The following is a 13,148-nucleotide window of genomic DNA, read 5'->3' as shown; positions in this document are numbered from 1 at the left end:
ATATTACAAGTTTTGTTGAGATCCTCTACTGAATGTTTTCCCAAAATGTTGCAGTGTGCAGATAATAGAAAAAGAGATGGTCTGTTGTTTCAATGTCATTGTCACAAAAGGTACAGCTGTTAGTGTCAAAGTTGGATCTTTGTCGTAATAATTCCTTAGATGGAAAAATGTTATTGAGAATTTCAAAATTAACTTCTTTAGCTTTAGGATTTAGAGGGTATTTAAGGTAAGCAGTTCTCCACTTATTAACCTCTGAATCAGAAAACAAATTCAAAATGGAATGTATATTTAGTGGGACAGGAAATATAAAATTAGTTAGATGCTGACACGTCCGTTTGTTAGTTACTTTTGTCCAAAAGGTTAACTCCAAACAGTTGACGTGTGGGTAACTGAAGGTTAGCTGATTGAATACTTCTATTTTGAACCAGATATTTGACTGCAGTGGGGATAGAGTTCATCACTGTGTTAAACTGAGTGCATGAGCAGTCCAAATTATACAATAAGCAAAATTTCTCAACCAATCTCCACTGTCATTTTAGAACATATCTTATGGACCAAATAACTTTTTCCATCCAGCCATCCAAATACAGACTCATTTCTGTGTAGCACATATCTGTTGTTCCAGATGGGAGTCTGGTGAGGAGTAAAACTGTGCATGTAAATAAGGTTCCAACACAACAACACCTGCTTGTGAAAGGAAGATAACTTAGCAGGAAGTTTGTCAACACATGATGATGATTTGATCAGAAGATTGATTCAGTCATCTGTTTAGATGGAAATGAAGGAATGTGTGTCTGATCATGTGTTAGTTCACTTGTATGGTACATTTCCCAGACTGTGTCAATATGCACACATACGCATGCTGATTAAATGGAAAATTGCTTGCCATAATAGCTAAATCAGGGCCCTTTCTAGTATTTTGCTGGGCCCTATGCCAGATTTAACTCAAAGCCCCGTTTTAAACCTCCTCATGAGCTGTTGCCTTACCTTGTTGCACTTTAAAGAACAGAATAACACACCATTTCCATCAAATTGTAATAAATAAACTAACAAAAACAAACAAAGCAACATAATATTTATCTAAGCAACATAAGACAAGGTAATAAAAGATTTTTTAAAAATATACTTCTCATCAATAGGGCCCAACAATGTATTTTTTAACTAAAACTTTTTTATTTTTTTACAAATTTAGAAAATTAACAGCAAACTTTAGATCCAATACTTTTAACTCCCACCTGTCAAGTTCACACATGATCTTCTTACCACCCAAATCCACCAGAGGGGGCGCTGGAGTCAATCAGCCACTTTGTCCTGACCGAGAAAAAGAGTGATAGTACTTTTGCAGTTAACGAATGGTGGAAACTTTAATTGTAAAGAAAAAAGACGTTCTTATGTACAATTCAAATATGCTTTATTCAAATCTGAGGAGTCTGGGCTACAATATTATGAGAAATATGACGCTGAGGTCCAGTTTTCATCAGAGGGGGGGCCACTGAGTCCTCAGGAAGTAGACAGCTCAGAACCAGTCTGTGCCTCAGACGCTCCTGGGCGGCTGCAGCTGATCGACCTCCACTGCTGAATCCTCTGGAACAACATCTCAGATTCTGAAGCCATAGTCAGCAGGAGGGCGAGCGAGTTGTCCTGGAGAGGAGAGACAGAGAGAGACTAACTTCAGAATGATCATGTCCCTGCAGCCTGTGGTCAGAACAGGCTTTATGTTAAATGTGCTCCAAATGCTCCCATGTCTCTGTTACTGAGCCAACGGATAAGAATGGATGGACAAATGGACTAAAGTATAAAACATAATTAAGTAACTGTTACCTTTGGTTGTTAAGGAAATGCTGCATATAACAAATATGACTTAAAAGAAATTTGACTTCCTAATTTAATGCCTTGATACTGGGTCTCTGTCTCTTTAAAAATCCTGTTCTGAGACTCCCCATTCAGAAAGTCATCACAACATGGCTCCTCTACTAACCCTTCAGCAGCGTTTTTATCAGTGCTGCTCTGAGAAGTGACTCCTATGATGAGCTCTGCAGATGCTCAGTTCCACCAGGTGTTTGCTAATTTCTGTTGGCTAGTCTGAAGGAGCTGAATGGGGACGTCACAGGGGAGAGCTGTAGCTGAGGAGGAGCTGCGTCTCAAAGGCGGAGCTAAGTCCAACCAGTCGTTTTGCACGGCTGGATGGTTGCAGTGGAGATTAAAGTATTTCTCAAACATGCATGAGAAAAAATAAAGCAACCCTCCTGGTATGCTACTGATGAGGGAACAACGTTATAACATGATGTACAGCTCTAAAAAAAAGTTGATTTTAAATGTTACTGCCTGTTTAAGAAGTTCAGCACCAACATCTTGCAAACGAATACCAGGTTACAGTTTGTGGTTCCACGTCTGTGACGGAACTGACCAGCAGGGCAAGAGAGTCGGTTCTGGTGGTTCGGTTGTGGGTAGATCTCAGGTTCTCCTCCAGACACTCTATGAAGTCCATCATCAGCCTGATGGAGTCCGCTACAGAGCTGGAGCAAAGAGTTAGACATGAGCTGGAGCTGACCGGTGCAGGGAAAGAAATGCGTTTGATTTATCTGAATAAAACACTTTTCTCCAGGTCAGTACATACACTGTTATAAACAGTCAGATCTTACGCGTGCAAGTGAGCCAGGACGGGCAGGTTGGTGCGAGCCAGCGGCCGCATCAGCCTCTGTCTTAGAACCTTGTGCTCCCTCAGGACGTCCTGGAGGTGGTTACCAAGCAACTGCAGCTTCTCATTCTTCTGACCTGATGGAGAGAGGGAGAGTCGGGGGGGTTCATCAGCAGAAATCTGATTGCAAGCATGTGACTGCTGCGGTTTTCATCTTGTCACAAACTGGGCTGGATTTCTCCTGAAGCACTTTTAAAAACTAGAGATGACTGATCCAACATTCATATCTGTATTGGTCACAATATTGAAAAAAAAAACATTAATTTGGGCAACGGTAACTATAGAACATATATAGTCAGTCTAATTCTGATTTCAGATTAAAATAAAAAGTTTGTGACAGAGCTGGATGAGAGTGAGACTCACTGAGGTGGAATCCATGGGCGACGTCAGCACTTTGTTCATCCACCTTCAACAGCTCCAACTGCAGCTGCACCTGGATCAGTGGGACAGGACAGAACGCATGTACAGAACGTCAGCCAGTCGTTACAGCCTGTAGAACCAAAAGGACACAGCGGTTGCTACGGAAATAAAAAAATAATAATAATTTTGCTTAATGAAAGGTCATTTTTCTCTGTAAACCAGGACTTTTCCTTCCTGAAAGTCGGATCCTCCTCATCAACAAGCTACTTGAGGAGTTCTGAAAAGAACATATTTATAAACAAAACACTTTTTGTATCTTAAATGCAAAATGTGCAGATTTTTTTGTACAGCTTTGACTTAATTACTGCTCTGACCTTGTTCTGCGGGTGGGGGAAGGGTACAGTTAATGATTTATCGATTACTAAATTAGTGGACAATATAAAAAATAGATTAAAATAGCTTAATCACAATTAATCGTTTCAGCCCTAACAACACACCTTGTCGTTATGTAGAAATTAGATCCTGTCCACAAAGTGGTCACTCTGTGCTGATTAGAACAACTAGACTTCAGGATGTAGTGCAACAAGCAGTGAGTGGGATCGCAGCGAGGCATACCTCATCCAGCCGCTTCTGCTTTCTGATGAGCTCTTCTGCCTCACGCAGGCGGGCCGAGAAAACGGGACTCGGCTCAGAAAAGGCCGAGTCGATTTCATCCTGAGGGGAGATAGAGACAAGATGTCACTCCAGAGCGCTGATCTATCGAATATAACTCGCATCCGGATTCATGAGAAAAATGTAGAAAGCAACTAACATGTCTGGTCTTCCTGCTTACACATTTAAAAACAATCTTGCAAGGTTCTATTTACATATTTGCACAGGTTTGTGTGTGACATGTTGCTGCATCATGAAACATTTCACACAGTGACTCGGTAAACTGTGCTCATACGTTGCAAATTAAGTCATCTGATATCTATGTTTGTTTTTTAATGAGGGGATAAGCAGGAAATAAGATCAGGAGAAAATAATTCATATAACAGCAGGAGGGCATGCTGTCCTGACCTGGGACGCGGCTCCCATAGAGACGCATCTGGACAGCAAACTCGCGGCCGGAGTCACAGAGAAAGGAGACAAATCCCACTGATGCATCTGGAAGTGAAACATGGACATTCAACTACATTATTAATACAGCAGATCTCAAGAGCAGCTAATGGAGGCTAACGCATCAGTCTGAATGCTGCTGGATTTTCTGTCCAGTTAACCTCCAACAGGGATCATTCTGGCCTCCAGAGGGAGGGGTTTGGTGGTCAACTAAGACAGAACAAAAAGACAACCTTTATGCTGATATAATCAGGATTTTAAAAAAGAAGAAGAAAAGAAACACGTACACATTTGGAGAAAAATGTAACAGCGGCTCTGAGAGAACGGTTTTCAAGCAGATAAATAACAAAAAGGGTCACGCCCATTTTCAGCTAAGAGAAGAATTGAATTTTGCACTTTGCATGTCCAGCTCCTTGCAGGTTTATTTTTTTCCCTTTAGTTTGTGATTCTTGGTCTTCATGAAGCTGTTTTGTTCTCTACTGTTCTCTAACAACCCTAGGAGGCCAGAAACAAAACAACTGGATTTATACAGGTTACATGATGCACAGCTTTGCTCTGTTTACTAATCAGGTAACTTCTGAAATTAGTTCCACTTGATTTCATTTAGAGGATGAACCGGAGGTCAGCTGAAGGTTAAGCTCTCACCTTCCCGTCGTTACTCAGGCTACAGACCACATAGTCGACCCGCTCTATTTGACCAAGCGCCGGAGGACGGCTGTGGCTTTTCGACTCAAATCTGAGCGTTCTGCCGCCAAGTTTCTTCTTCTTTTCCGGTAAACATCTTAGAAAAACAACACCGCCCCCTACTGGTCTGATTGTTGGACTCAAACAAAAGTTAGTTTTTGTGGATTCGGTGGAGTGCCAGTGTAGGGGCCAATTTTAACATTTTATATCCATTTTATAGGGATCTCTTATTCAGGAGCTGATGAATACAAGTTATTTTTCATCAAGGTATTTAGGATGATGATGCTGAACCGGGGGGAGAGAGGGGAAATGTGTCAAGAAATAAAGTAAGAATATGAAGCGAGTAAAATTAAATTGAAGTGAATAGAAGAGTAGAACTTTATTTTAATCTTTTTCCCCCAAAAGCCTCCATATCCTGGTCCACGCAGTACTGATGGAGTCACAGTTAGAGCACCACCACTCCAGCCCAATAGGTGGCAGAAATACACCAAAAACTAAACGTAACTCCGCAAACGGAAGACGAAGAAGCCGGAAAGGGAAGAGGAGGAGCTTCATTCTGAAGCAGCGACGCCCTCAGCTGATCCTCCTCACTGAACTTGTTTTCATCGTTTTGATCAGAGTTCAATTTACTGATCCAGACCAGAACCGTCCTCCGAATCTACTGTGAGGTGAGTTAACAACACCCAACTCCGGGAAGTTAGCTGCAGGTTCACGTCACGATAATCTGTGAGCAGAGAGGCTTTAACACGGAACACCAAGTTGAGAGGGTTCATGGAGCTCAGGCGGCTGTGTGGTACACTGGAGGGGCCTGAGCTGTGTTAGTTTCCCTACCAGAACACGATAGGTGGCATTCTAACTTGTTCTGGTAACTATGGCAGTACAACAAAAGAAAGCAGCAATGTGTAGAACAATTTTACTGGTGCTAATTAAAATCCTAAAGCAACAATAAAAGCCAACATAACATTAGTTATAGTTATGATAATAAAACGGACACATTTCTTGTGTAATATTAATAGTGAATGTATATACACATTTCTTTTGTAATATTAATAAAGAGGGCCAATGGTTCATGTGTCAGTATGCAGCGAAGTTATAAGCCTCGTAAAATCTTAAATGATTAACTGGACCTATTAACTAGTTCAACAACTATTTATTAATAAAAATAATGTTCCTCTGTGTCATTAGGTTACATATATTTGCTCTCAATTTTATGACAATTTGAGAGGGGAGCTTGTTTTTGATAGAAAGCCTTAAAATTACACTTTATTCAAAGATAGATATGAAAATATTCGTTGGAATCCTAAAATTTATTCTTTACTTGTAAATTCAATGACTATTCTGGATCGAGTCATGAAAAGAATCAATGTAATTATGATCATATGATTTAGTTGTGAAAGACAAAACCAACGTGAGCGGAATTGAGAATGAATGTTCTGGAAGAAGACTAGAGCCACTAAAAAAACAGTTTTTTCTTTTCTTTGAATTCTGATTTCTACAGCCACATTAAAAAAAACAAACTCAGATCGTCATGTTCCGCCAGGTAGTTTCTTCTCCTGCACAACTCACATCTCTGTCTGAAGCTGGTTTCTCCTCGGTGCTCTTCTGCTTTGACGTCAGAATTGTTTTTATTTTTTTCCAGTGGTCTTAATCATCCTCTGTAGAAGATTATCTTTATCCAATTTAACATTAAACTTGAGCACCTCATCTCTCTGAAAAGTTCTGCTTTTTCACACATATTTTTGGTTTTCTAAATATCAGTTTGAACTTTGAGGAAGAATCTGATAGAGATCCGACTGTTTGGCTCAGCCTCGATGCACTGCTCCTCTTCCTGAAATCCACATTGGCAAATTTAAAAACTAACTTGATGGAAGGTGAAAGTTTGCAGTCGTGAATGACCATCAGATTTGAAGTTGATCTAAGGTTGGTTGACCCAACTGGGCCTGTAACAATAGACAATAAATCACTTAATCGCTTAATGAATGAAAAGGAACAAAATAATTTTCATTTGCTTGATTTACTGGTTTTCTCTTTTGTTCTCTTTTTACTAAAAACTGAATGATAAAAGTCGTCAGCCTGGTGTTTTGGTCTCAACTATCCCTTTTTTAATAGATAATTTTTTTTACAGAGACTTCATAATTAATTTTATTTGTCGTTTATCTGTTCCAGTGTTTAATGTTCATTAGAATTTAAAGTTTATTGATCATTGAAAATGTGTTATTGCATTTTTATGCCATTATTTACTTTTATGTCACTTGAAAATTGTCTCAAAACAACAATATTATCGTTTATCGCAATAAGTTCTGGGACAATTTATCGTCCGACGAAATTTGTCATCGTGACAGGCCTAGACCCAACATCTTGGTTCTGTCAGCTGGTTGTTCTGGTTCTCTCTACCGTCTCTTTGCTCTGACTCAGCACTCAACCGTCCACAGGAATTGGAGATGCATTCTCTAAATAGGTAGAAAAAAATAGATTTGACTATTTTAATCCCCTTTTCTTCACCTTCCAGTAGTCCTGTTGCAATAAATCAGTTAATTGCATGAAAAATTTAAACAAGCTCAATCATTTCTATTTGCCTGATTTCTCTTTCTTCTCTTTTTCTCTCTTCTTTCTACCAAAAACTGTAAGACACTTGACACTTTCAACCAGCTCGCTTTTTTTTTTTTTTTACGGACAGTTTTGTTTACAGAGAGTTCAGTTTCCATTTTATTTGTTGTTTTGTTTATTTATTTAGGATATTTATAATGTCTTCCAGTGTTAAATGTTCGTTCGAATTTAAAGTTGATTGATCTTTGAGAATGTGTACTCGCATTATTCTGCCATTACCATTATATCACTTGGAAATGGTCTCAAAACAGCAATGTTATTGTTTATCGCGATAACTAATGGAAGAATTTATTCCGCAGCAAAATGTGTTATCGCGACAGGGCTACCTTTCAGAGCTCAGAACAAAGCTGAGTCTGTCCCGAAGCAGTGAGCTCATGATCTACTACATGCACTGAAGTATTCAAAGACAACGACTCATTCATGTTCACAAGCTCAGAGTTTTAACCCAGCAGAAATGGGTCATAATATATTTTTTTTTTTACTGTGCAAACATCCAAATAAAACAGTTGCATTGTCATAAACACTGCAGTTTGTGGAGTTTATGGTTATTTAGTTCACTTGTAGGCCGTTAACACAGAGTTGATCGGTGATATGTTTACGTCTGTGCATCTGTGAGCATCTTCAGTCAGTTTTTTTCTGTCGTCTGTGTTGTTTTACGTCTGGAAACGATCTGATTTTCTGGAAAGAAGGAAAAGATCCCAGTACTGTGTTTCATTCCCACAGTCATGATTAGATGTCAGCGGCTGTTTGTCAGCAGGGTGTCGGTGTGTGGACTGTGTGTCCTGCAGGGATTTCATCCTCTGATCTCATTAACAGCTTCCAACCAGGAGGAGGGGGAGGAGCTCCATGGAAACGTCTCCACCTCCGGACGTGAGCTGGATGTGAGCTGGAAATCCAGAGCCAGAGGGGAACATGGGCAACAGCGCGCTGAAGTCTCACCTGGAGACCTCCCAGAAAACGGGAGTGTTTCAGCTGACGGCCAAAGGCCTGCAGGAGGTAGGAGGAGCAGCTGGGAGGAAGTGGAAAAGAGTCACTTCCTGTCTGAGTAGTGCAGTCCCTTCCAACAGAATCAGGCAAGAAATAAAAGCAGTGGGTATCGATGTCATGTCATTTACGTTGATAGGCCTTCTAGCGTCATGCTACAGCTGTGAAACAGTTCTGAGTGTGCATTTTAAAGGGATGCTGACGTTGATGTAGACTAGATGGCGCTGTCCTGAACTCGTCCTGGTGTCTGCCTGGTTTCAGTTTCCAGAGGAGCTCCAGAGGCTCACCGCCAACCTGAGGACGGTGGATCTGTCCGGGAATAAGATCGAGGTTCTCCCGGCCTCAGTCGGAAACTTCCTGCAGCTGAAAAGCCTGACGCTGAACTCCAACAAGCTGAGTGAGTGAGCGGTGGACGGTGTCCGCTCCGGGATATTCCAACCACGCTTCCTCTAACATTTCTGATTTCCCTCTTTTAGCTGGCCTTCCTGCAGAGATCGGCAAGCTGAAGAAGCTTGAGACCCTGAGCTTGAATGGGAATCAGATCCAGCAGCTTCCCCCCAGCGTGGGCCAGCTCAAGGCCCTGAGGACCCTGAACTTGTCCGGGAACCAGTTCACCGAGATCCCAGCAGGCCTGGGGACTCTGAGGCAGCTGGACCTGCTGGATTTGTCCAGAAACAGGATACAGAGCGTCCCAGCGGCGGTCTCAGAGCTGCAGGCCATCGAGATCAACCTCAACCAAAACCAGGTTTCACTATCGATAAGACAGCAGCATATTACTGTAGAGAGCCTTCAAGTGTGGACACAAGCAGAAACATTAGTATGCTAACCCTTCAGGTTGTACATTGTAGTGCAAACATATTCTACGTTACAACTATGGTGGCCATTTTGGAAAAAGGTCCACCAGAATAAAAAGGAGACAGGAGATCAAGAAAATGTGTGTCCTTCTATGGTTCAAAATATGTAGGCTGTGATTTGACACCAAAAGTATTAATCTGTGATAAATATTGGCAAAATTAGCACAATAAAATAAAATTTCCTTCATCATGCTAATAGTTTTGTTTTTTTTTTCTTCAAAAATCAAAATGCTGAGAACATCTATACCAAGTTTGGCTCTTGTATCCACATATGAATTAACTGAAAGTATTCAGTTATTTTCTGCACCATAAGGCCCTGTGATAAATATGTTAAAGATGGGATACATAACAGCTGCTTCCTGCAGAACCTATGAGACAGTCCTTAAAGGGTTTTGGAGTGTCAGCAGGTTTTCTCCTCCCCGTCAGATCTCAGTGCTGTCAGCAGAAGTGTCCCGCTGTCCCCGTCTCAAAGTTCTGCGTCTGGAGGAGAACTGTCTGGACCTGTCCTCCATTCCTGAGTCCATCCTGACCGAGTCCCAGGTGTCCCTGTTCTCCGTGGAGGGAAACCTGTTCGAGGTGAAGAAGCTCCGAGAGCTGGAGGGATATGAAAAGGTCAGCTGAGTATTATTGTTACTATTAACTGTCCATGTACTGTTCTCACGCTTTCTGAGCAGGTTAAGGATTGAGCTGTCTCAACAAAGATCCATTTATGGTTAAACAAACTCTAAGGAATATGTGTAAATGCTGTAGAAGTTATAAAGCTGTCTTTCTCTGTCTCAGTTAACAAAACAGCAGGTTATGAAGCAGAAATATTTGTACAAATCAAAGTTGCATTTTATAGGACATACTTTAACTTGGTGTTAATTATATATATATATGTATATATGAAGTGTATATATCCCTACATTTTTGATATTGAGTAAAAGCAACTACTCCAACTGCATTGCTTCTCCACTTCTGTGCCGTCACTGACAGTCACAAGACCAAACAAATAACACATGATCACATAAACAAACGGCAATGAGAGGCTTAACAATCGAAATAAATGTCGATTGTTACAGCCTAGTTTCACTTATCCGATCCATATTGATGTTACAGAACATCATCCTGTATCAATATTGACGCTGAAATGTTTTGCTTCCCCACTTTCTGTTATAAGCAGAGTGAGAGAGAGTTTATTCAGCTGTAATGCAGTTAATCAGGATTTAGATTTTTCTTCTTAAAAAGTCTCCATGATTATATCCTGACTTTAACAAGGAGACTTCCAAAAGATGTTCATGACAGATGGAACCAGACAGAACACGGCGTCTTTGCTCCTGTTATGAGTTCAAGTTCAACACCCTGTTTAAAAGCAGCAGCCTGAGGGTCAAGGGTCAACCTCTGTACCTCCAGACCAGCCACACACCATTCAGAGCTGGTCCCAGGTTCCCACAGTCTGTCCTGTCTGTACATGTCTCTGTTCCTCTCTCATCAGTACATGGAGCGTTTCACTGCCACCAAGAAGAAGTTCGCCTGAATCCCCGCTACCATGACGACTCTAGGCTTGGCGTCGGTCCGTAACCCGCCACACCCACCCACCCCCATCCTGCACCAGCCGGAGCTTCTTATTGGTCTGCAGCGAGGTGCTTCCTCCACACAGACACCGGACCTGCTGAGACACGGAGACGGACGATGACGGCGAGGCCGGCTCATTACGACCCCCTAGAGATCCAGAGCGGCTTTTTAACCAGGATTTGCTTCCAGGCTTTAGTGTCACTGAGCGACGAGCGACATGCAGCTCCAGAACGGGGACATTTAAGTGATGTCACTCACTTTCACAAGTCCTGATCTTGATGCAGAAGAGGAGAAAAAAAAAAACCAGCAGGTTTTTTTTTTAAATCAGTTTTTCTCTGCATGTTGTGACTCCGGCCCCCGTGGCAGAGCTCAGGACGCTTCGGACATGTTAGACGCTTTACGGCTGTTTTTGTCTTGCATGAGATCTGGTGGCTTTATAGTGCAGTTGCTCAGTGTGGCGTCACGTCGTACTCACCCGGTAGCAAGAACATTAAACCCCTGCCCCCCCTCTCATGCCTCGCAGTTTTATTTAATCACCTCCATCTTTGGCGCGTCCCACCATTCTTCGTTTGTGTTGCTTCTGATTATCTGGCAGACATAAAGATGTAATGTAATGTGCAAACAGTCGAGCTCTGAACCAGACTTCTTCTGTGAACGTCACAGTGTCAGCTTGGTTCCCCTCACCATCCAGAAATTAGTAATTCCATTTATTTCTTCGTACTTTCTCATCAGCTATGTATTTATACTTGATAATCCAGTCATACGAAGACACTTCATCATGTATTACAAGGATTTAAATCTGACTTTGGTTTGGGAGAATCCCACATCACAGGTTCCCTGATGCTGTTGCTTATTAAACAATGATGATGAAATAATCTGTGTCTACTGGACACAGACTGGACTTCCTGTTTCTGTCTCTCAACAAAACAAAACAATGTTTTCCTTCTTGCTGTTCACGTTCAAAGCTTGGGATGTGGTTCTAGATCCTAACTCTGCTTTTTAACTTCTCCTCCCTGAGCTGCTGCTGGGTCTCTAACAAACCCAGCAGCTGCATCCAGACTCAGATTTTATTGCACAAATTTGGACTCTTGTGTACAATTAGGAAACTTCTGAAGGAAACTGGTTGCGCTGGAATTTATTTGGGGACTGAAGAGTTCTGCATGTCTTTTTAGAGATGCGGTTGTGAAGGACTTTGTGAACCGGGCCACCGTTTTCCTCCGACTCCACTGGTCTGCATCGCTCTCTGTTGGTTCGTTCACAATAAAACGCATTAATGGAACGGAACGAAAAGTGGGAAAGTTGTACGTGGAACGGCCTGTGGATGCTTTTTCAAAGTGTGTACTTACTTTTTACCATGACTGTAAGTAACTAAGACACTAAGCAGGTGTTTTCACTTCCCGTTATTACTTTAAAATAATCAGCTGAAGTGATATTCTGTTAAAGCCAGTATGTGTCGGTGTTTGCTCTGTGATTGTGTTTAAACAGATGCATTCTGTACTCTGCTGCTGAAACAAACAGGTGGAGTGAAGGAGTGGCTCTTCAGCATGTCCATGGAAATTTGTCTATAATCTTTTTTTTTTCTTGTATTTAATTAAAGCAGATGCTTAACAAGTCAGTCAATGTACGCTTTGTTTTTTTTCCTCTTAAAACCTCACTGATATTTGAAAAGATTTTGAGTCCAGCTTTAACAACCTGTGTGGTTCCAGTCAGAGTCGTCTGTCGGGAGAAAAGAACTACCAGCCGAACATGTTCGACAGGTTGGTGTTGATAATTAGCTCCATGTGAAACGCAGCAGGCCAAAGGCAGCAGGATGGCGTTAAAGCTCATAAAAAGATAAATTGGCAAAATACAAAATCTGGATAACATCTTTAGCGAGGTGGAAAAAGGAAGCATCTTTTTTATAAAAAAAAAAAAAATAAAGTGACAGCTCTTGTGAACATTTCGTGTTTGGCCAAACACAAACACGGCACTTTAACTGTCAAGAATGGTGGCGAAGGAGTGATGATATGGGCTTGTTTTGGAAACCGCGGGTCCAAACTGGATCACCTAAAACTGCTGATCTACAAAAGCATGGCTGTAATGGCCCAGTTAAAGTAAACTACAGCAAATCCAGATTCTTTCCCATTCGGCTTAATCTGATTCTGCTCACCAGAAAAACAAGAGATTAAAACTTGAGCTGGTGGGAATGTGAATCAAACAAAACGCTGCGAAAAGATCGATAACATTAAGTTATGTTAATTCAAACTTTAAATTGTTAAGTCCATAAATCCAAAGATGAGTGATTACTGTTCTCACACATTACACATTTT

General features: G+C 41.3%; 2 protein-coding genes across 2 annotated transcripts; one reads left to right on the top strand and one right to left on the bottom strand.

Moving 5' to 3' along the window:
• Positions 1-1,391: 1,391 nt before the first annotated feature.
• On the bottom strand, positions 1,392-4,937 carry haus2 (HAUS augmin like complex subunit 2). Its single transcript, XM_044142727.1, has 7 exons — positions 4,802-4,937; positions 4,118-4,204; positions 3,674-3,772; positions 3,062-3,131; positions 2,643-2,775; positions 2,408-2,516; positions 1,392-1,641 (listed from the first exon to the last, which is right to left on the bottom strand). Exons 2-7 carry the CDS (start codon positions 4,202-4,204, stop codon positions 1,501-1,503), a joined length of 639 nt encoding a protein of 212 aa, XP_043998662.1. The 5' UTR covers positions 4,802-4,937; the 3' UTR covers positions 1,392-1,500.
• A 414-nt stretch (positions 4,938-5,351) lies between these two features.
• Positions 5,352-12,454, top strand: lrrc57 (leucine rich repeat containing 57). Its single transcript, XM_044142724.1, has 6 exons — positions 5,352-5,508; positions 8,264-8,443; positions 8,693-8,828; positions 8,908-9,176; positions 9,712-9,897; positions 10,760-12,454. The coding sequence occupies exons 2-6, from the start codon at positions 8,360-8,362 to the stop codon at positions 10,799-10,801; spliced, it is 717 nt and encodes a 238-aa protein (XP_043998659.1). The 5' UTR covers positions 5,352-5,508; positions 8,264-8,359; the 3' UTR covers positions 10,802-12,454.
• Positions 12,455-13,148: the final 694 nt, after the last annotated feature.

Source organism: Gambusia affinis, linkage group LG16, assembly GCF_019740435.1.
Source record: "Gambusia affinis linkage group LG16, SWU_Gaff_1.0, whole genome shotgun sequence".
Taxonomy (NCBI): Eukaryota; Metazoa; Chordata; class Actinopteri; order Cyprinodontiformes; family Poeciliidae; genus Gambusia; species Gambusia affinis.
Note: the sequence above shows the minus strand (reverse complement) of the source record. Positions and strands in the feature narration are given on the sequence as shown.